This window comes from Mustelus asterias, chromosome 7, assembly GCF_964213995.1.
Source record: "Mustelus asterias chromosome 7, sMusAst1.hap1.1, whole genome shotgun sequence".
NCBI lineage: Eukaryota > Metazoa > Chordata > Chondrichthyes > Carcharhiniformes > Triakidae > Mustelus > Mustelus asterias.
In genome coordinates this window covers 135682615-135705805 of record NC_135807.1, presented here as the reverse complement: position 1 = coordinate 135705805, position 23191 = coordinate 135682615, and the positions used below count along the sequence as shown (strand labels likewise).

The window sequence follows — 23191 nt, the reverse complement described above, 5'->3', positions numbered from 1 at the left end:
CCACCCCAAATACAAATTCTCCAATTCACAGAAACAATGTTTATTTTTCCTCTCAAAAGCTTTTGGAAGTCTTTATTAGGTCCTTGTTTAAACCTGAGCAGACCGTTCAGGGGTGACATCCGGACGCACTCCTTCACACGAAGGGAAATGGAAATCTGGAACTCCCAAAAAACTGCCCAGGCCTCAGGGTTCTGTTGAAAATGTCCAAGGCGAGAGTCACGGACTGATCCATGCTGGTGGATGTATGCATTTAGCTCAAGGTGGCACGGATACAAATCATAACAAAGGTATATTAATTAGAAAATCATCAAACAGCTTTAATTTAGAGAAATTGTTCAATCTTCCTGCAATAAGAATAAAACCAACATTTAAAAATGATTACAAGCAGTGGGGGGAAAAATGATCTTCCAGGACATCTTCAATGTAAATATTACTGTCACAGACATTGTTCTTCGCACTTCCGGCTACGAAGCTTATATCAGAGACTCTACACGAATAAAACCACATCCTGGCCTGGCAGCTCATGGGAGAAACCCTATCACTAACTGTGTCCCAGTGTGAAAAGTCTGACAAAGAGTCATCCAGACTCAAAACACTGGCTATATTCTCCCTACACAGACACTGAGATTTTCCAGCATTTTCTGTTTTTGTGTGTGGAAAGTCTATGATATTGGTAAGCGCTCGAGGTCCACAGAGGTAAAGCGCGAACCAGTTATTTTCTTCCAAGCCAGTCTGCAAGTTTTAGAACTCTCACATCTGAAGTCTTCAGGAGTCTCACTGAGTCTGTGAAACATTAAGATCAGCATTCGACCCGCTCCATCAGGAGTAGGTATTCTCGCCTGGTGTTTGATTTGTGTGTGTGCTCTGCTCTTAGAGCCTGAGTTCCTTCATTGTCTGCTACGCATACGCACACATAGGGTCACTTTCACAGTCTACGGCAGTGACGAAACCAGACTGACATTTTCCAAGGACGCTTTCTCCTTCCCATCTTGCTCTACTTCCAATGTGGGGCCACAGAAGGTTTCGCACCCGAGCTTCTTGAACCACCTCTCCTCAAAGTCGGAGCCTGACTCGATGGCAATGTGGGTCAGTGAGGATGAACTGAGGGGGGTCCCAGGCCTGTCGGTCTCTGTGCCATTTTTAAACCTGTCCGGAAACAGATCCTCTCCCATTGTCTGACGGAAGGAGGAAAGACAGACTTAATATTTTAAATACTTAGAGCTTAAAGACTTTAATCTTAAAAAATAACATCCTGCATCTTAATGCTCGAGTTCCCCGGTGGAAAAACTCTTACTGTCCATGGAACAGAAACAATTGATTAGTAGGTTTTATGAGACATTATGCTCTCGATCCAGTACAAATTGGCAAGAGGTTCTGCAGGTTTGGGAAAAAGGGCCCCACAGTGAATGTTGAAGGGGAGATCTGGGGCCTTATCTGGGAGAATGCAAATAAAATCTCAGTCTGTATTCAAACAAAGGAGACTCAATTAAAAATTCTACACTGTCTGTTTATCACACCAAGCTTCAGACACAAGATGGACCCTGACATATCCCCACTGTGCCAAATCTGTAAATTGGTGATAGGGGTCTATACCTACTGTGTCTGGTCTTGTGTCAACATTTTAAGCTGTTAGTCGGGTAGATTTAAAAAGCTAGAAAAAAATTTGATATGGAGACGGCACCCTGTGTTTCTGACTCGAGGACTTCCAGATAAACAGACAATCGATATCATGGCACAGCACGGCACGGTGGCACAGTGGTTAGCACTGCTGTCTCACAGCTCCAGAGCTGGGTTCGATTGCCAGTTTGGGTCACTGCCTATGTGGAGTTTGCACGTTCTCCCCGTGTCTGCGTGGGTTTCCTCCGGGTGCTCCGGTTTCCTCCCACAGTCCAAAGATGTGCGGGTTAGGTTGATTGGCCATGCTAAAATTGCCCCATAGTGTCCTGGGATGCATAGGTCAGAGGGATCAGTGGGTAAATATGTAGGGGTAGGGCCTGGGTGGGATTGTGGTCGGTGCAGACTCGATGGGCCGAATGGCCTCTTTCTGTGCTGTAGGGCTTCTAAGGGTGCTTTGGTTTCCTCCCACAGTCCAAGGACGTGCAGGTTCGGTTAAATTGGCCATGCTAAATTGGCCTTTAGTGTCTTGGGATGTGTGCGTTAGAGGGATTAGCAGGGTAAAAATAGATGGGGTTTTGGGGATAGGGCCTGGGTGGGATTGTGGTTGGTGCAGACTCGATGGGCCGAATGGCCTCCTTCTGCACTGTAGGGATTGTATTGTATGTAAATGAGAAACGGTTGTATAATATTCTAACACTTGCAGATCGGAAAAATATTTTATGCTCTTGGATTAATGATAGGTCACCTTCTGTATAGAATTGGCACAAAATTATTCTGGACTGTATCCAAATGGAATTTCTAACTTGCATACTTCGATTTAAATCACTTATTCCAGTAAGTATTGGGCCGTTATTTTTACGATACAGGCTCCGTAATGTTGGGTTTACTCCGACAGGACTTTCCATAACGCATGCAGCGCTGTCTCGAACACAGTGTACTCCAGGGCTTGTGTCTCTTTTCCAATTCTTTACAGCATTTGTCCATTTTCTCCCCATCCTGTTACTCGTTTTATGTACTCATCTTTTATGTGGAAGAGCTGGGTTAGACGAACCAACTGTGTTGGTTCTCTTTAGTTTCATACGGTGAGCTGATTGCGCCGTACTGTACCAGTTTTAAGAGTGTGTTGTTTCGTTCATAAAAAACAGAAGAACTCAAATAAAAATACTGTACTTATGATACAAATTGAATAGAATCACACAGTACAGAAGGAGGTCGTTCAGCCCATCATGCTTGTTCTGCCTCTTTGAAAGAACTATCTAATTATTGCCATTCTTTTATTCTTTCCCCGTAGCGCTGCATATTTTCCCCTTTCAGGTTTATATCCAATTCTTTTGTGAAAGTTCCTGTTCCCTCCACTGTTTCCGGCAGCGGGAACCAGATCCCAGCAGTATTGCATAAGAAAATATTTCATTCCCTCCTGGACCTTTTGCCCATTACCCTAAACAATACACAGTATTTTAAAATCATCATCCTTGTTTTGTAAAATTTTTTCTCGATCTCACCCTTCCCCAAACCTGTAATCTCCCCCCAGCCCCACAACCCTCTGGGATCTCTGCACTTCTCTCATGGGGCGGCACAGGTGAAGGACCCGTGGTTTCTGCTGAGAACGTGGACATTGACATCCAAGGGCAGCAGACACATGGAAACACCACCACCTAGAAGTTCCCCTCGCAGTCACACACCATCCTGGCTTGGAAATACATCGCTCGACAATCACCAGGCAGGAGTGTTCCCTTCCTGTCGGGGAACACTTCAGCGGTCACGGGCATTCAGCCTCTGATCTCCGGGTAAGCGTTCTCCAAGGTGGCCTTCACGACACACGACAACGCAGAGTCGCTGAGCAGAGACTGATAGCCAGGTTCCGCAGAAGAGGACGGCCTGAAGCGGGATATTGGGTTCATGTCACACTATCTGTAACCCCCACGACTTGCCTGGATGTGCAAAATCTGACTAGTTGTCCTGTCTCGAGACAATACACATCTCTTTAACCTGTGCTTAATGCTTCCTCCACTCACATTGTCTGTACCTTTAAGACTTGATTAGCTGTAAAGACTCACATTCCAATCATTATTCATGTAAATTGAGTTTGTGTCTTTGTACCCTGTTTGTGATCAGAACTCCCACCCACCTGACGAAGGAACAGCCTGTTCCGAAAGCTAGTGACTTTTGCTACCAAATAAACCTGTTGGACTTTAACCTGGTGTTGTTAGACTTCTTACTTGGAAATATATCGCCATTCCTTCACTGTCACTGGAACTTCCTCCCTAACAGCACTGTGGGTGTGCCTACACCATATGGACTGTGTGTTAAGGCAGCAGAACACCACCACCTTCTCAAGGGCAATCTGGGGTGGGCAATAAATGCTCTGTAGCCAGCAGCACCCACATTCCATAAATGAACTTAAAAATTGACTGGGTGGTGAAGATTCACAATCTGCAGGTTGAGTGAATTCCATCGCTTGCAGCTTGATATAAAGTTGTAGGAGTTGTGGGCAGACAGTGGTAGGACCACACATTCCATCTGTAACCCCCCCTGGACCTCAAAGGAATCCAGCCATGTGACAGGAATTTGCAACACAGCTACACACAGGGCTGCTGATTGGCTAAGGGCCATCCATCTGCCCGTCTTCACTGGCTAGAGCAAAGTCAGCTGGTGCATGTACCTATGGGCGAGTGGATATGGACGATAAACCACTATGGCAGCTTGGAAAGATTCTAATAAATAAGTGAGGGGGTAGTGACACTGAAATACAAGGAATAGGAGCAGGAGTAGGCCACACAGCCCCTCGAGCTTGCCCCACCATTCAATACAATCATAGCTGATCTTCTACATTAACTCCATTTTCCCACACGTTTCCCACATTCCTTTAGTATCCAAAGATCGTTTGACCTCTGTCAACAGCTGAGCATCCCTGGATAGAGAGTTCCAAATATTCACAACCCTCTTAGTGAAGGCATTTTCCTCGATCTGGGTTCTAAACTCAGGGGCAGCACTGCTGCCTCACAGTGCCAGGGACCCGGGTTCGATTCCCGGCTTGGGTCACTGTCTGTGTGGAGTTTGCACATTCTCCCCGTGTCTGCGTGGGTTTCCTCCGGGTGCTCTGGTTTCCTCCCACAGTCTAAAGATGTGCGGGTTAGGCTGATTGGCCATGCTATATTGCCACTTAGTGTCAGAGGGACTAGTAGGGTAAATACATGGAGTTATGGGGAATAGGGCCTGAGTGGGATTGTGGTCGGTGCAGACTCGATGGGCCAAATGGTCTCCTTCTGCACTGTAAGGATTCTATGACTCTTTAAACAGGCAAGCCCTTAATCCGAGACTGTGAGCACTTGTGCTAGACTCTCGAGCAGTGGGGACCGGCCTCACATCACCAATCCTGGGGTGTGGCAATCACACCGACTGTGTATCAGTCTCTCCCTTTACTTGGTCCAGGGATCACAAACACAGTGGGATTCCTGGGGAATGAACACCTGAATCACAAACGGAAATAAATCAATGCAAATCGGTTAGTATCCTTCTCGGAGGCAAATGTAAAAGAAACTGCTTCAAAGATTCTTTCAACATAAGGCGGTTCAGGTGGTGAGCAAACTTGCATCCCTTCCTGCACTTTCAGATAAGCTGGACAAGATCTTTCAATGAGCTTTTACTTGCATTGTGTGTGTTTCAAGGGCAAAACTCTGAAAGTACACATGCTGCCCTCAAGCAGCTAGTTTGAACATTACAGCAAGAAATTTGCTGGTTTTTAGTGAGATGGTCCAGTCCTGAAGAGGGTGCTAAGTTAAAACAGAAATGGAAAATGCTGGAAAATCTCAGCCGGTCTGACAGCATCTGTGGAGAGAGAATAGAGCCAAAGTTTCGAGTCAGAGTGACCCTTTGTTAGAGTCATTCTCAGGGTCATCCTGACTCGAAACGTTGGCTCTATTCTCTCTCCACAGATGGTCTCAGACCAGCTGAGATTTTCCAGCATTTTCCGTTTTTGTTTTAGATTCCAGCATTCGCAGTATTTTGCTTTTAGTGTACTAAGTTAGTCTGGTTGTTCACTGTCCATACCTCTGGCCCCTAACAGCAGAGATTCATAAAATATAGGAGCAGAATTAGGCCATCTGGCCCATCGAGTCCACTCCGCCATTCGATCATGGCTGATATGCTCCTCATCCCCATTTTCCTGCCTTCTCCCCATAACCCTTCAACCCATTACCAATTAAAAATCTATCTAACTCCTCCTTAAATTTACTCACTGTCCCAGCACCCACCGCACTTTGGGGTAGCGAATTCCACAGATTCACAACCCTTTGGGGGAAGTAGTTTCTCCTCAACTCTGTTTTAAATTTGCTGTCTTATCCTAAGACCATGACCTCTCGTCCTAGAATGCCCCCACAGCTATGGTGCATCACCATCACCTCTGCCTTGCAGCAGGGGAAGGCCTCGATGAAGATGTTTCGAATGAAAGGGCACTGTATGTTCAAAAAATAAAAACAAAATTCCTTCGAGAAGCTTAAATGAAATACTTCCAGAACAAACAGAACGGATGGACCCGTGGCTAATGGGACAAAGCTGCGCCACATGGACTGACCACAGTATACAATGAACCATTTTAGTTAAAGAACAAATTTCTGCGCATGCTGTCTTGTACAGTAAAAACTTGCAGCCTTACTTAAAATGAACCATACTGTTTTCTAACACACTGGGCTGCTTTCCAAATGATCTGCTGCGTAATAGACCAAATTACATACATATGTTCTGGAGCCAAGGGAGTTTGATATGGTCTAAAAGGAACTGTACATTTTGTTCTGCCCGAGTTTTAAACTATACAACACAAAAGAAACCACACCAAATGTGCACGACATATCTCTCAGTGCTTTATCCTATACAGTCATTAAAACGGTCTCCAACAGAGACAACATAAAAATTATTAAAAGAGACATTGATTGAGATATTTCCCACAAATCAAAAACAGATTTGCGTTCATAAACCAGCTCTTTACATCTCTCAGAAACATCGCAGTGCTTCAGCTGCAAAAACCCAGTTATCTCAGTAAAATGCGCCAGTCATGTTGCACTCTGCAAAATTCTACAGACAGTAACTGAGATAATGGCTAATTAATCTGATGACTGGGAGAGAGAGGATGATAACTCTCTGCTCATGTGGTTAGTTTAGAGCATGTTGTACTTGTTTGACAAAATTTGATCAAAGCTGGACGTTAAGATGTGACGGAACTGCAAACTCGCTAACCAAAGTGGTAAGATTCCTCCCATAAAAAATGTTAACAGGAAATTAAAGGTCAGCGCAAACACAAAAACAGATTCCAGTGAGTCCGAGACCAGGACTTTGACGTCATGTTACACGCCTTCAGAAGGTGTAACATGACATCCCAGCCCAAATCTGCCATTACTCACAGGAACGTTTGACTGTATTTCTAGAATCATAGAATTCTACAGTGCAGAAGGAGGCCATTCGGCCCATCGAGTCTGCACCGACCACAATCCCACCCAGGCCCTATCCCCATAGCCCCATGTATTTACCCCAGCTAGTCCCTCTGACACAAAGGGGAAATTTAGCACGGCCAATCCACCTAACCTGCATATCTTTGGACTGTGGGAGGAAACTGGAGCACCCGGAGAAAACCCACGCAGACACGTGGGAGAACATGTAGACTCTGCACAGACAGTGACCCAAGCCGGGATTTGAACCCGGGTTCCTGGCGCTGTGAGGCAGCAGTGCTAACCACTGTGCCAACGTGCCGCCGCATAATGATATAAATAATGCAAAGTACTCTCTCAAAAATAGATGTTACTCAGTAACAAAATATACAATTAAAAGAGAATTAGAAATGTTTATTTCTAAGGCGAGGCAGTGGCGTCGTGGTATTGTCACTGAACTAGTAATCCAGAAACCCAGGGTAATGCTCAGGGGTTCGAATCCCAGATGGTGGAATTTGAATTCAATAAAAATCTGGAATTAAGAATCCACTGATGACCATGAAACCATTGTCGATTGTGGGAAAAACCCATCTGGTTCACTAATGTCCTTTAGGGAAGGAAATCTGTATCCTTACCCAATCTGGCCTGCGTATGATTCCAGATCCATAGCTCTTAAATATTCTCTGAAATGGCCCAGCAAGTCACTCAGTTGCAGGGCAATTAGATAGGCAATAAATGCGTGCCCAGCCAGTGACACCCACATCCTATGAATGCATTTTTAAAAATTTAAATTATAGAATCTTACAGCACAGGTGACCATTCAGCACATTGTGTAAATGCCAGCTCTTTGAAAGAGGTATTCAGTTAGTCCCACTGCTCCTGCTCTTTTCCTGTACCCTTGCTTTTTTTTTTCTTTTTAAAATATTTATCCAATACCCTTTTGAATGTTATCATTGATTCTGCTTCCCCCATCCTTTTCGGAAGCGCACTCAAGACTGCAGTATGTTAAACAATAAAAATCTTATCTTTCCCCTGGATACTGACCCTCCAGCCACAGGAAATAGTCTCTCCTTATCTTCTGTATCATAGAATCGTTGAATCCTCACAGTACAGGAGGCCAACTGGCCCATTGAGCCGACACCAACAATAATCCCACCCAGGCCCTATCCCATGTATTTACTCTAACTAGTCCCCCTGGCGCTAAGGGGCAATTGAACATGGCCAATCAGCCTCACCCGCACATTGTTGGACTGTGGGGGGAAACCGGAGCACCCGGAGGAAATCCACGCTTTGGGAGAATGTGCAAACACCACACAGTCACCTGAGGCTGGAATTGAACTTGGGGCCCTGGTGCTGTGAGGCAGCAGTGTTAACCGCTGTGCCACCATGCCATCCTTCACCAGATTCATTCCCTCACCACCAATGCAATGTGGCAGTCATGTGTACCATCAACAAGATGCGCTACAGAAACTCGCCAAGGGTCCTCAGAACAATGTTGAACACGTCTGTTAAGTATCCCCTTGACCTTTTCTGCTCGAAGGAGCACAATCCCAGCTTCTCCACAATCTCATCACACTTTGGTTTGCGAGTTTGCCATTCTGTCACATTTTGCCAAACAATTGTAATTGCCTCCAAATTAGCTGTATGAACATCTGCTGGCATATTTAACCCTCAGTACCTTTCCAGTCAATCTTCTCCGCACCCTCTCCAAGGCCTTGACATCCTTCCTAAAGTGTGGTGCACGGAATTGGACACACTAGTCCCGCTGAGACCTTTCCAAGCTTTTATAAAGGTTCACCATTGCTGACTTGCTTAAGGATGCTACACAAAAGGTCAACTGAACTGTTCAATAGTTCTTAATATTTGCAATACCTGCTTGTATATAGCACCACATCAAGTTCAACTCCTTTGGAGATGGGATTGGATGAAGATGGACATTGCTCCAGAATACCAAGTCTACTCATAGAAAGAAATCATAGAAACCCTACAGTGCAGAAGGAGGCCATTCGGCCCATCGAGTCTGCACTGACCACAATCCCACCCAGGCCCTACCCCCACATATTTACCCGCTAATCCCTCTCACTTACGCATCTTAGGACTCTAAGGGGCAATTTTTAACCTGGCCAATCAACCTAACCCGCACATCTTTGGACTGTCTTCATATTACAGTATCTAACAGTTCCTATAATTAGTGCAGTAACCTCTGCACAAAACCGTCCTGCGCCAAAGCGCCCTGCACAACCTTGGACTTGTACTCTTGTATGTCTATCTTAGAGTAATGATCTAGGCTCACTTTACACTTTTGTGGGAAAATGTATGCACCTCTGAAGTACGGTGACATATTTTTAAGAATGCAATGATGAGCAATGACAACTTACACTTACATAGCGCCTTTAACGTAGTAAAATACCCCCACACCTTGCACAGGAACAACTATCAGACAAGATGCCACATAAAGCGGCACGGTAGCGCAGTGGCTAGCACTGCTGCTTCACAGCTCCAGGGTCCCGGGTTCGATTCCCAGCTTGGGTCACTGTCTGTGTGGAGTTTGCACATTCTCCTTGTGTCTGCGTGGGTTTCCTCCGGGTGCTCCGGTTTCCTCCCACAGTCCAAAGATGTGGGGGTTAGGTTGATTGGCCAGGTTAAAAATTGCCCCTTAGAATCCTGAGATGCGTAGGTTAGAGGGATTAGCGGGTAAATATGTGGGGGTAGGGCCTGGGTGGGATTGTGGTCGGTGCAGACTCGATGGGCCGAATGGCCTCCTTCTGCACTGTAGGGTTTCTATGATTCTTTCTATGATAAAGAGATATTAGGCTCAACGCTTGGTGAAAAAAATTGAGGCTTTAATGAGCATCTGGGAGGAGGAGAGAGTGGCCGAGAGTTTTAGGGATGAAATTCCAGAGCTTAATTCAGGCAACTTGGGAACTCTAATTGTATGACATGTCTGAATGCTGGACAGAAAAATGTACACAGCTTGCTCACAGTGAACAGAAATACAAATTCACACAACTAATAGATCCAGTTACCTTGCTTATTGCATTCAGTGCCTCTTCCCTCAGCTCCAGGTTGCTGAGTTGCTGCTTGATCTCTTCTTGGACAATCAGGTTCCTCTCCAGGACGAAGGAGGCCTGCTGTGTCTTCACCATCTGCAACAGGAGTCTAAGCACAGGTGGGTTTCGCTGGTTAATCTCTCATATTGCAAAGACAACTGCAGCATGTAGTAAATGATACATAAAATGCACACTCCAAACTCACTGGCACCATACAGAACGCCTCTCAAAACGGTCAGAACTGGGTCTTGTCTTCAGACCCTGTCATAGTCTCTAATCCCAAGCCACTGTCTCTAACCTCAACTGTCTTGAGACTAAACCAATCTTTCTCCACCTTGCTGTCTTTTTGAGTGAAATGAATTTCTAATCAAAGATCACATATAGGTGGCATGGTGGTTAGTGCCAGGGCCCCGGGTTCAATTCCCAGCTTGGGCCACTGTCTGTGCAGAGTCTGAACATTCTCCCCGTGTCTGCGTGGGTTTCCTCCGGGTGCTCCGGTTTCCTCCCAGAGTCTGAAAGACGTGCTGGTTAGGGTGCATTGCCGTGCTAAATTCTCCCTCAGTGTACCCGAACAGGCGCCGGAGTGTGGCGACCAGGGGATTTTCACAGTAACTTCATTGCAGTGTTAATGTAAGCCTATTTGTGACACTCATAAATAAATTTTAAACTTTATATCTATTCAGTAAATATTTCCACCTCTGTAACATCACCCAGCTCCTCAGTTGATTTGCTGTTGAAGCTCTTGTCCCAGCCTTTATTACCTCCAGGCTTAACCATCCCAGCCTAATACTGGTCAGCCTCCCACACCCGACCCTCTGTACACATCAGGCCATCCAAAACTCTGCTACTGTCTCCCAATTCTGTTTAAAATCCTGTCTGCCCATCGCCCCTGTGCTTACTGATCTGCATTCACTCCTGATCCAGTAATGTTTTGATTTTAAAACTTGCACCATTATTTTCAAAACCTTCCAGGGTCACAACCCTCATCCATAAAAAACCCATACAAACAGAAAAACAAGAATCATATTGAAAGGTAAAGGGCAGGATTATACAGCCTCATTCGAGCAAGACCAGAAATTCCCGCCCAAGGTCAACAGACATTTCCGTTGTCCGCTCCTCACCCGCTCCGATTCCATGGTGGATGAAGCGGTAGAATTCCAGCGATAAGATCCTGAAGGGACTGGATTGAGTGGATACTGGCAGAGCGTGCACTCTTCAGGAGGACACCAGAACTAGGGGCATAGTTTAAAAATAAGGGGTCTACCGTTTAAGACGGAGGAGAAAGTCTCTCCCTTCAGAAGGTCATCAGGCTGTGGAATTCTCTACCCCAGAGTCGAGTAAAGGCTAGGCCATTGAAGGCTGAGTTAGATTGATTTTTAATTAGCTAGGGAGTCAGGAGTTCTGGAGGAGTTGCAGACAGGAAAGTGGAGTCGAGGTCACAATCAGATCTTATCAAATGGCGGAGCAGGCTCCAGGGGCTGAATGGCCTGCTCCTCCTCCCAGGTCCCACATTCCCAGATTGCATTAGGGTTTCCTCTCAACTCCACAGCTGGATATGGGGATGGGGAATTACATGAAGGAGTAGCTAACAAATTTGTGAAAGGGAGCAAGTTACTTCTGATAGAATATGTCCGTGCATAATAGAAAAATTATCTTTTGAAAATAAATGAGAAAAAATGCAAAGGAGAAAAAAAAAGTAAAAGAATGAGAAAGGGGGTAAAAAGCATAGAGGATGCACACAGACTAAGAAACCCGCAAAATAATAATGGTGTGCTAATTATTATTAATTTGAAAATTAAAAATAGTTTGAAAATCCGGTTTCCTCCCACAGTCTAAAGATGTGCTGGTTAGGTTGATTGGCCATGCGAAATTGCCCCTTAGTGTCAGGGGGATTAACAAGATTAATATGAGGGTTACGGGGTAAAGGCATGGATGGGATTGTGGTCAGTGCGGACTCGATGAGCCGAATGGCCTCCTTCTGCACTGTAGGGATTCTATAATTACCTACCAGATTCAGGGGCTAAAGATGTACAGCATGAGTTGCAAATCTCCAGAGCTTACTGGTTGATTTAAGTCTTTCCATGTTGGTTCACACAAACTTCCCTCTCACCCCTTAACTTCCCCATTACTTTTGAAGACTTGCTGGATTTGTACATTAACTGCGTGTGAAATTCATCTCAGAGAGCTAAGGCTGGACTGTGACAGCACCAGTATCTTTTCTAGCAACATGATAATTGTCAATGCAGAGCAATCAAACTGGCCCAGAAAGGAAACAATTTAAACTGCAATCAAAACTATCTTTCTGTGCCCGATCCGACCTATGTTACCAGATTTCCTTTGCCACTGCTGTTCTGTTCACCGTTTACGAGTGTCCTCACTTTCCCAGCAAGATACAGGGCAAAACATCCAGCCTCAGGCCCATTTCTGGTTGTATTACAGCTTGGTATGGCTCCTGCTCTGCCCAAGACCACAAGGGACTACAAAAGGTTGTGAATGTAGCCCAATCCATCACGCAAACCAGCCCCCCATCCATTGACTCTGTCTACACTTCCCGCTGCCTCGGAAAAGCAGCCAGCATAATTAAGGATCCCACGCACCCCGGACATTCTCTCTTCCACCTGCTTCCGTCGGGAAAAAGATACAAAGGTCTGAGGTCACGTACCAACTGACTCAAGAACAGCTTAGAACATAGAAAAGCTACAGCACAAACAGGCCCTTTGGCCCATAAGTTGCGCCGAACAATTCCCTTACCTTCTAGGCTCATCTATAACCCTCTATCTTACTAACCTCCATGAACCTATCCAAAAGTCTCTTAAAAGACTCAATCGAATCCGCTTCCACCACCACTACCGGCAGCCGATTCCATGCACCCACCACCCTCTGAGTGAAAAACTTACCCCTAACATCTCCTCTATACCTACTCCCTAGCACCCTAAACCTGTGACCTCTCGTGGCAACCATTCCAGCCCTGGGTAAAAGCCTCTGAGAATCCACTCTATCAATACCTCTCAACAGCTTCTTCCCTGCTGCCATCAGACTTTTGAATGAACCTACCTTGCATTAAGTTAATCTTTCTCTACACCCTATGACTGTAACACTACATTCTGCACCCTCTGGTTTTCTTGTCTATGTAAGGTATGTTTTGTCTGTATAGCATGCAAGAAATAATACTTTTCACTGTATCCCAATACATGTGACAAAAATAAATCAAATCAAAAGGTCAGGGTCAACGGCAGACACTGCAATATCTGATCTGGTGACACAGGCACCATAACCTGCTCCGTGTCACATGCATACCTTGCCCTTACAAAGGAGGAACACGCAAACAGCCACAGATCCCTCAGCCGCTGCCTGCTTTTGGGATCGATTTTGACGTTATTGCCAACAGCTGAATAGAAAGAGACCACACTACTTGATCCAGACAATTCTTTTAAGTCGCTTGGAGGTATTGAATCAGGATTCTCTTCCTCGGATGCATTCCTGGAGAGAAATGTCCGCCTTTCCGAAAGACCTTTGCTCGGTTTCTGAGGCCTTGTACAGTCAGCTTTGGTTGGAGGTGTTTCTGTCTTTTCTGACATGCTGAGACACTGTCCATCCTTGCAGACTGGGACCACTGGCATTGTCATAGATAATACGGTTTGGGCGAGACCCAGGTAAGACTCAGCTAGCTTCTTCCAGTACCATGGGTTGAGAGGGTGCAAGGAAATTAATTGTTGCAAACAGCAGAGCTCTCGGGATAGACGGCCAGCATTCCGATAGATCAGCATATCGAGGTTAAGAACTGTGGTGAGATGGTCCGAGTTGGTTACCCCAGCTCTCTGGTAACAAGATAAAAAGAGAGTAGAAAATAAGGAAGGGTCGACGCCCTTAATATAGATGAAAATAAACTAGGAGCTCAGCACAAGTGACACACACTCTACGTTTTGCATTAGTAATCACCATGTCAGCAACACAATATCACAGAATCACACAGCACAGCAGGTGGCCATTCAGCACATTGGGCCTTTGAAAGAGATACTCAAACAGTCGCACTCCCGCTGCTCCTTTCCCATAGCCAGGAAAATTTCCCCTTTTCAAGGAATTATCACACATTTTGCTGAACTGAATTCGCTGAATATTATTCCAATGTTTTCGGTTTTGCTTAACATGGGCGAGACGGTGGCACAGTGGGTTAGCACTGCTGCCTCACAGCGTCAGGGACCTGGGTTCGATTCTCCCGGCTTGGATCTCTGTCTGTGTGGAGTTTGCACGTTCTCCCCGTGTCTGTGTGGGTTTCCTCCGGGTGCTCCGGTTTCCTCCCACAGTCCGGAAGACGTGCTGGTTAGGGTGCATTGGCCATGCTAAATTATCCCTCAGTGTTACCCGAACAGGCGCCGGAGTGTGGCGACTAGGGGATTTTCACAGTAACTTCATTGCAGTGTTAATGTAAGCCTGCTTGTGATACTAATAAAGAAAATTGACATTTTTGCTTCGTTTTAGTGCCTTTATGTCACATAATATTTTCTAATTGAGATATTGGGCGCGATGTTCCAGCCATTCACTCCCCACCACCACTGCAAGCGAGGACGGAGAATTTGGCCAAAACTTCGTTCACTGCAGCGGGACCAGAAAACCCTGTCGGCATGAACAGCCAGAAAATTCCACCCAGGATCTACGAGTGTCAGCTGCGACGCGGTTGGAAGCATTCTCGGGTCTGAATCAGAAGGCTGTGGGTTTCAGTTCCACTTCAAGACCTGAATGCAGATACGTAGGCTGACACACCAATATAGTACTGAGAGTAATGTAGAAACATGGCAGGCAATCTGCGTGCAGCAAGGCCCCTCAAACAACAATGTGACAACAACCAAATAATCTGTTCTTTCTGGGTGCAATCGTTATCAGTGCAAGCTCGATGGGGCAAATGGCCTCCTTCTGCACTGTAGGGATTCTATGATTCTATTCTATGGAATAGTAGCCATGTAATTGAGGGCAGAAGGAGCTTCAGTTTAATGTCCCATTTGAAAGGTGGCACCTCTGATAATGCAGCACTCCCTCAGTACTGCGCTGGGACTGTCGGCTTAGATTACATGCTCAAGCCCTATTGGGATTTGAACCCCTGACCGACTGGCTCAGAGGCGAGAGTGCTACCCACTGAGCAGCAGCTACCATTTCCGTACTCTGTGATATAAGCACAGTATGTTTTGATAACCATGTAGCTTCATAGCACTGTGCAACTTAATGTTATACCGCTGCTGTTATGACTAACCAGCTTTTGCGCTATATCCAAGGCATCTTCAGGTCTGCCAAGAAAGCACAGGCAGCGAGCTTGGGCCTCCTGTAGATCTCTTCTGAGAGCTATATTTGACTCTGGAACAAGGGCCAGGCTGCTGGAATATTCGCCCAATGCTTTCTGGAAAAGAAAAGGTACGGTAGACCACACGTTATACAGTATTTTGTGATCACGTGGCAGTTTACAATGATACAATTTTAGACTATTACTAAAATCTGACATAGCCAAAAAGCATCTTGAAGTAAAAATTGAGGAGAGAAAAGAACTGGTGTTTTGAGTCCAGGCCGACCCTTTGTCAAAGCTAAAATGCATAGAAAGGTGAGGGAATGAAAGAGGAGTAAAGCAGGGAAGGTGGATTGGGGGTGCCGGGGGGGGGGGGGGGGGGGGGTGTTGAGGGGAGGGGGGCGGGGAGGTTGTGGGGGATGCCTTTTAGCCTCTATGCCTTTTGGCTTTGACAAAGGGTCATCTGGACTTGAAACGTCAGCTCTTTTCTCTCCATACAGATGCTGCCAGACCTGCTGAGATTTTCCAGCATTTTCTCTTTTGGTTTCAGATTCCAGCATCCGCAGTAAATTTGCTTTTAAAATAAAAAATTACAAATCTCCTGCTATCAAAGTATGCATCCCCCTCCTCCCCCACCAGAAGTCAAACTTTGTTGAATTCAAAACTTTGCATCACCAATTTCCTGATTTCGAGAAGACCGTGTACTTTTTAGATCTAAGTCCATTGTTTTAAAAAACAAGGCACCCGTAGGCTTTTGAGAAAATGTAAGAAGCATTAAAATGTTACAGGATCCTTCCTTGGTCAGGGCAAACCCTCCAGGTTCCTAGATACCTGATAATCCTGAGACTTGAATGCCAAATCGCCCCGAAACTTCAGCGTCGTCAATTTCTCCACATCGTCAACTGTGCAGATCTCACCCCAGAACCACTGCAAGTCATCAGAGGCAAGAAAGATTGAAATCAAAGGAGGGCTTCATTTTTAAAAAAAAGAATCTACTGCAGCTAGTTTCACGATATGGAAATTACTGACAACTTCTCCCACCAGCAAACCCACTTTTCCTTTTTTCTTAATATAGAAATCATAGAAACCCTACAGTGCAGAAGGAGGCCATTCGGCCCATCGAGTCTGCACCGACCACAATCCCACCCTGGCCCTACCCGCTAATCCCTTTTTTTTTACCCGCTAATTTACCCGCCAATCCCTCTAACCTACGCATCCCAGGACTCTAAGGGGCAATTTTTAACCTGACCAATCAACCTAACCCGCACATCTTTGGACTGTGGGAGGAAACCGGAGCACCCGGAGGAAACCCACGCAGACACGAGGAGAATGTGCAAACTCCACACAGATAAGAGAGACACCTAAAAATGTCAGACGGATGAGTAATTATTTTTACACAGAGGGCAGTCAACAGCAATGGCAACACGGAGAAACTGTTAAGAATCACAAGTGAAGCCTCAACCTGGGTATTATGTCCAATTCTGGGCACTGCACTTGAGGAAGGACGTCAAGGTCTTGGAGTGGGTGCCGAGGAGATTTAGTGGCATGATTAACAGAACATCAATTACGTGGAGAGAATGGAGAAGCTGGATTTGTTCTCCTTAGAGCTGAGAAATTTTAGCGCAAGATGTTCCAAATTATTGAGATTTTTAATAATAGAGTTGTAATAAGGAAAAGCTACTTTACTTGCAACAGATTGAAGGTACAAAAACAGAAAATGCTGGAAAATCTCAGAACGTCTGACAGCATCTGTGGGGAGAGAATGGAGCCAATGTTTCACATCTAGATGATCCTTCATCCGAGCGAGCTAGATTCATCCAGACTCGAAACGCTGGCTCTATTCTCTCCCCACAGATGCTGTCAGACCTACTGAGATTTTCTGCTTTTGTTTCAGATTCCAGCATCCGCAGGATTTTGCTTTTCACAGATTTAACGTAACTGGCAAATGAACCTTTCTTTCAATGAGTTATGATTTAGAACGTATTACCTGAAAGCGAGGTGGAAGCAGATTTAACAGTAACTTTGGGAAGAGAATTGGATAAACTCTTGAAAAGGAAAGGTTTGCCAGACTATGGTTTTTTAAAAAGCTTTTATTTATTAGTGTCACTAGTAGGCTTACATTAACACTGCAATTAAGTTACTGAGAAAGTCCCCGCGTCGCCACTAGGCAATTCTGGTTTGTTTAGCCAGAGAGTGGTCAGAATGTGGAACTGGCTACATAGCGAGTGGGTCGAGTGAATTAGACAGATGCATTAAGGGGAAGCTGGATAATAACAATGGTGTTATTTTAATCAAGAAATACATTTGCAACCTAAAGGCTGAATTTCAGTGCAACTTATATCAAAAAATTCATGTATAAATTAAATAATCAAGTTACAAACATGGTCAATTACATAGTAACAAAAACAAACAAATTCAGCAGGTACCTGCGATGTGGTGTTTAGGACATTAAAGGAAGGAATATTGAATTAAAATTATAAACCAATACACCACTCCAACATTACAGGCACCGAAATATTGACACAGTGGTTAACACTGCTACCTCACAGCGCCAGGGACCCGGGTTCAATTCCCAGCTTGGGTCACTGTCTGTGCGTAATATGCACGTTCTCCCCATGTCTTTGTGGGTTTCCTCCGGGTGCCCGGTTTCCTCCCACAGTCCGAAAGACGTGCTGGTTAGGTGCATTGGCTATGCTAAATTATCCCTCAGTGTACCCAAACAGGCGCCGCTGGAGTGTGGCGACTAAGGGATTTTCACAGTAACTTCATTGCAGTGTTAATGTAAGCCTACTTGTGACACTAATAAATAAACTTTAACCTACATGAAAAAACACATGCAGGAAATGGGTATACTCTTTTTAAATTGATTTATTTGTGTCACAAGTAAGCTTACATTAACACTGCAATAAAGTGTCTGTGATGCTGATAGATTTGGATGTGGAGAGAAGGTTCTCCAGGGCAGCATAAACAGCAGCATGGATTGGTTGGGCCGAATGGCCTGTTACAAAGCTGTACATTGTACAAAGCCACATCTGACTCTGCCCAGAATGGCTCAGAGGGATTGAAGGCATTCTGGGGAATGCTATAACTTTGATCAAGATGCAGTTATTTTCCTACAGTCAGCATTGCTTGATTGCCTGTAAAATCTGTTCCATGGCTGACCTCAAAGAGCCCTCCAAAAATCCTCCAAATGCCCCCCAGAAATCCTCCAAATCCCCCTCCCCAGGGTTAAAGCCCACCCTTGTTTCCAGCCGGACCACAATCTGTGTAACCCACTCTCCTATAAACTCGCTCCAGCCGGTAACGCCTCGGATTAAATTCAAACCCTCTCACCCCCGGCTGGCAGATCTTCGCTCGGTAAGATCCCAGCTTCACCCCCGGCGCCGGCCTCCTTTCCCGGAACGCTCCAAAGACGGAATCATCAAAGTCACAGCCCAGAGCCTCCATCGTCCTGAGCCTGTGCCCAACCGCCAGGCTCCCCCCGGAGCTCAGCAGCTCAGCACAACAGTTCCACCTGCTCCTCCCCCACAACACAGCCTCCTAATTAACCAACATCTGAGTGAGCTTGTGCCAAACTCTGGAGATCCCAGCAATTTAAAGATTGTGCCAGCCTTTGGCTGTCACTCCCACCCCTACAGACTAATTGAGCACATAATCATAGAATCCCTACAGTGCAGAAGGAGGCTGTTCGGCCCATCAAGTCTGTACTGACTCTTCAACAGACCATCTTACCCAGGTCCTATCCCCCGTAACTCCACACATTTACCCTGCTAACCCCCCTAACCCACAGTTCTTGGGACTCTAAGGGTTCATTTTAGCATAGTTGATCCTAACCTACACATCTATAGACACTAAGGGGCAATTTAGCATGGCCAATCCACCTAACCCGCACATCTTTGGAGTGTGGGAGGAAACCAGAGCACCCGGAGGAAACCCATGCAGACACGGGGAGTACGTGCAAACTCCACACAGACAGGGAAGAAGTTGTTCTTGCCAAGCCGGGAATCGAATCCGAGTCCCTGGAGTTGTGAGACAGCAGTGCTAACCACTGTGCCACCATGCCACATGGTGCAGGAGTAGGCCGTTTAACCCCTCGAGCCTGCTCCACCATTTATTAAGATCATGGCTGATTTGGTTGGGGTCCCCCCCCCCCTCCCCCCAGAACTCTTATCTATCAAAAATCTTTCTAACTCAGCCTTGAATAAATTTGGTAGTCCAGCCTCCACTGCTCTGTTGGAAGAGAATTCCATAAAACTAACACCGTCTGAGAGATAAAAATCCTCCTCATAAAAGAAGATTCTTAAACTTTGTCCCCTGGTTCTAGACTCCCCTACAAATGGAAATATCTCCCGGTATCCACCTTATCCAGTCTCCCAAGATTTTATATGTTTTAATATCATCTCTCATGCTTCTAAATTCCCAACCTTTCTTCGTAATATTAGCCCCCAGGAATGATTCACACGAACCTACTCTCAACTGCTTCCAATGTAATTATATCCTTCTTCAAATAAGGAGACCAAAACTACACAATACTCTAGGTGTGGTCTCATTAATCGAGGCTGACACACTCAGTGCCAGTACTAAGGGAGTGCTGCACTGTCAGAGGTGCTGTCTTTACTAGTTCCATGACATTACCCCCAATCCATCACACAAACCAACCTCCCATCCATTGACTCTGTCTACACTTCCCGCTGCCTCGGCAAAACAGCCAGCATAATTAAGGACCCCACACACCCCAGACATTCTCTCTTCCACCTTCTTCCATCGGGAAAGATACAAAAGTCTGAGGTCACGTACCAACCGACTCAAGAACAACTTCTTCCCTGCTGCTGTCAGACTTTTGAATGGACCTACCTTGTATTAAGTTGATCTTTCTCTACACCCTAGCTATGACTGTAACACTACATTCTACACTCTCTCCTTCTCTATGAAAAGTATGTTTTGTCTGTATAGTGCGCAAGAAACAATACACTGTATGTTAATGCATGTGACAATAATAAATCAAATCAAATCAAATAGAAGGATTTAGGAGGTTGATAACCAACCCGATTGACCACATGATGCACGCACTTTCCTTGGTCATCAAGTCCTGAAGTGGGACTTGAAACCCAAGCTTCTAGCCCAGAGATAGGAACACTATGCAATGCGCCACAAGATCTCAACTATTATACTAACACGTTTAAACTGAGGCTCACTATTGTTTCATTCTTGCCAACAGATTGCAGCATTTCACCATATTTACTTTGTTATTAACAGGCAATGATGCAACTTCTGATATTACGTAATGGTTAGGGAATTGCAAACACAGTTCTTGCCTGAGAAAGACCCTTGGCTTTATTGTACACAAGCGACAGATAAAGCTAATGGAGCAGGGAATACAGGTTCCACAAGGAGATCTATCACTGTTGCAGCTGTTATCTCACTCTTCCAAATCCCAGCCGATTGTCCAGGTACCGCTTTGCTCTCTTCCTGAATGCATTAGCCCTGTCACATTTGCTTCCTCCTTCCCACCTGCTATTTCCCACAGGAGTGGCAGTTCAGTCCCATCCCCCTGTTCAACCACAAACTGCATTGTTATCTGAAACAGTGTCAAGAGGGATAACAGGATTACTTAACCAGCTATGGATGAGGTACATATTAAGTTCAAACATTTCCCATTTACCCTTCATTAGGAAAGTGTGACAGCGCAGCTCCTTGAAGGGGTGATCGTTCACAGGTCACGTGACTCGCCCAAACATAGAAAATAGAAGCAGGAGGAGGCCATTCGGTTCTTCAATTTGATCATGGCTGATCATCAAATTCAATAACCTGATCCCCCCCCCTCCCCCCATATCTCTTTAGCCCCAAGAGCTATATCTAATCTCTTCTATTGAAATCACGCAACGTTTTAGCCTCAACTACTTTCTGTGGTAGCCAATTCTACAGATTCACCACTCCCTGGGTGAAGTTTCTCCTTCTAAAAGGTTTACCCCTTATCCTTAAACTATGACCCCTAGTTCTGGACTCCCCAAACATCAGCAGCATTCTTTGAATCCACCCTGTTAGAATTTTATAAGTTTCTAGGAGACCTCTTCTCTCTTCTAAACTCCAGTGAATATAATCCTAACCGATTTAACCTCTCCTCATATGACAGTCCTGCCATCCCAGGAATCAGCCTGGTAAATCTTCACTGTACTCCCTCTATAGCAAGGACATCCTTCCTCAGAAAAGTGACCTAATGGAACAGAGCACACAAATCCCGAGCTATGGAGTGGTTGAGCGCTTGTCCGGGAGGGGAATCCCGCACTGCAAGCTAGGGAGTTGGAGGGACATGAGCTGTATCAATGTTGAACTTGAGTGCATTGTGTTGCTGCTGTTGTTTAATAAATTATCATTGTGATTTAAAGTTTCCTCGTCGTATTACCTTGCACTACAGTATTGTCGACCAGAATAAATCAGTCCACTCTCAAAATTTATTATTCAGGAAAAATCGATCCATTTGATCTGGAGGTTGATACATTTTTGCTGCCAATTAGATAACTTCAGTAGAAAAACAAAAAGTTATTTTACTCTTAGTTGCCGCCCACAAACGTATATCCTCTTAAGAAGCCTAACATCTCCAGAGGCTCTGAATATGAAGTCCTTTGCTCAAGTAGTGGCAGTGAAAGACCGACCTCCCATTATTATATAGCAGTACAAGCTCCATTCAGTCAGTAGGGACCTAGGAGAGAGTTTCTGCTTTTTGTAGCCACGCTTTGCCAAATGGCTGAACACTCCGAATTCAGGTCATCTCTAAATGATATGTTACGCGACCGCTTGGTCTGTGGTGTCAATAATTTGAGTATTCAAAATAAATTACTGGCAGAAACCAAAATATCAAGGAACAGTAGAAGATGCATTGGTATATGGGAAGAATTTGGCTTTTTAAAAAGGTAGTAATAATTTGGGGTTGGTTAGGTTAGTAAAAGGGGAATAATCACCAATAGCATGGGCTCAATCCCTGTGCTGGCAGAGGTCGTTCTTGGGGGCCTACCTTCTGGCATAGCCCTTTAATGATACCATGGCTTTAGACATGATTAGCAATGCTCAAAGCAATGAGGAGAGAATGCGAATTTAACCTTGCTTTTCAGTTTTTAAATGTTTGTTGCAGTAGAACGGAAAAGTTAAATTAACATTAAACCCAACAACACCCAAGTCACAGAATGAAGGTTTATTTTGAAATGTGTTATGTTCACATATTACAATCATTGTAGTCAATGGAAAAGAATTTGCCAAATCTACATAAAAACAAAACATCAAGACAGAACTGCAGTAGACAGCTGAACAGATGTCAATTTAAAAACATTATTTGCAGGAATAACAGAAAAATAAAAAATAACAAGCCTACATAGAATCTCCACTGACCCCCTTCAAAAGCACAGTTAAGTTTCCTCGTAAGCCATCAAAAGCAGGAATTCCATCTGTTTATGTCAGATATTCACAGATATTTAAGAATCTGTTCCTAATCTTTATTAAACATCTTTGATATCTTGGTTGTTCACAGACTCTTACAAAGACGGTGGCTGGACAAGCAAGATAGCAGTGCAAACCTAAAACAAGAAAGGTTAATTGAGATTGTGGAGGAATTTGCATTTAAAACTTAAAATCAAGTGATTTATTGGACATCGGCAGGAAGGTGAATCGGTGGAGAGGGCCAGCCAACTCTCATTGGTGGAAAAGTTGTTATTGGGCTGTGGCCAGTATTAAAGCTAAGTGCACCTACATCACCAACTTATCAAAAAGTTTTGATTAAATACTACTCAAGCTTCCTGAAAAAAGTGATGTATTAAGGCTTCCTAAATTTTCATTCAAAC

General features: G+C 44.9%; 1 protein-coding gene across 1 annotated transcript; it reads right to left on the bottom strand.

The window, feature by feature from the left end:
* Positions 1–292: 292 nt before the first annotated feature.
* On the bottom strand, positions 293–18841 carry c7h8orf76 (chromosome 7 C8orf76 homolog). The gene is made up of 6 exons (XM_078216879.1): positions 18693–18841; positions 16191–16286; positions 15333–15476; positions 13385–13905; positions 10064–10196; positions 293–1175 (listed from the first exon to the last, which is right to left on the bottom strand). Exons 1-6 carry the CDS (start codon positions 18804–18806, stop codon positions 933–935), a joined length of 1251 nt encoding a protein of 416 aa, XP_078073005.1. The 5' UTR covers positions 18807–18841; the 3' UTR covers positions 293–932.
* Between the last annotated feature and the right edge of the window lie 4350 nt (positions 18842–23191).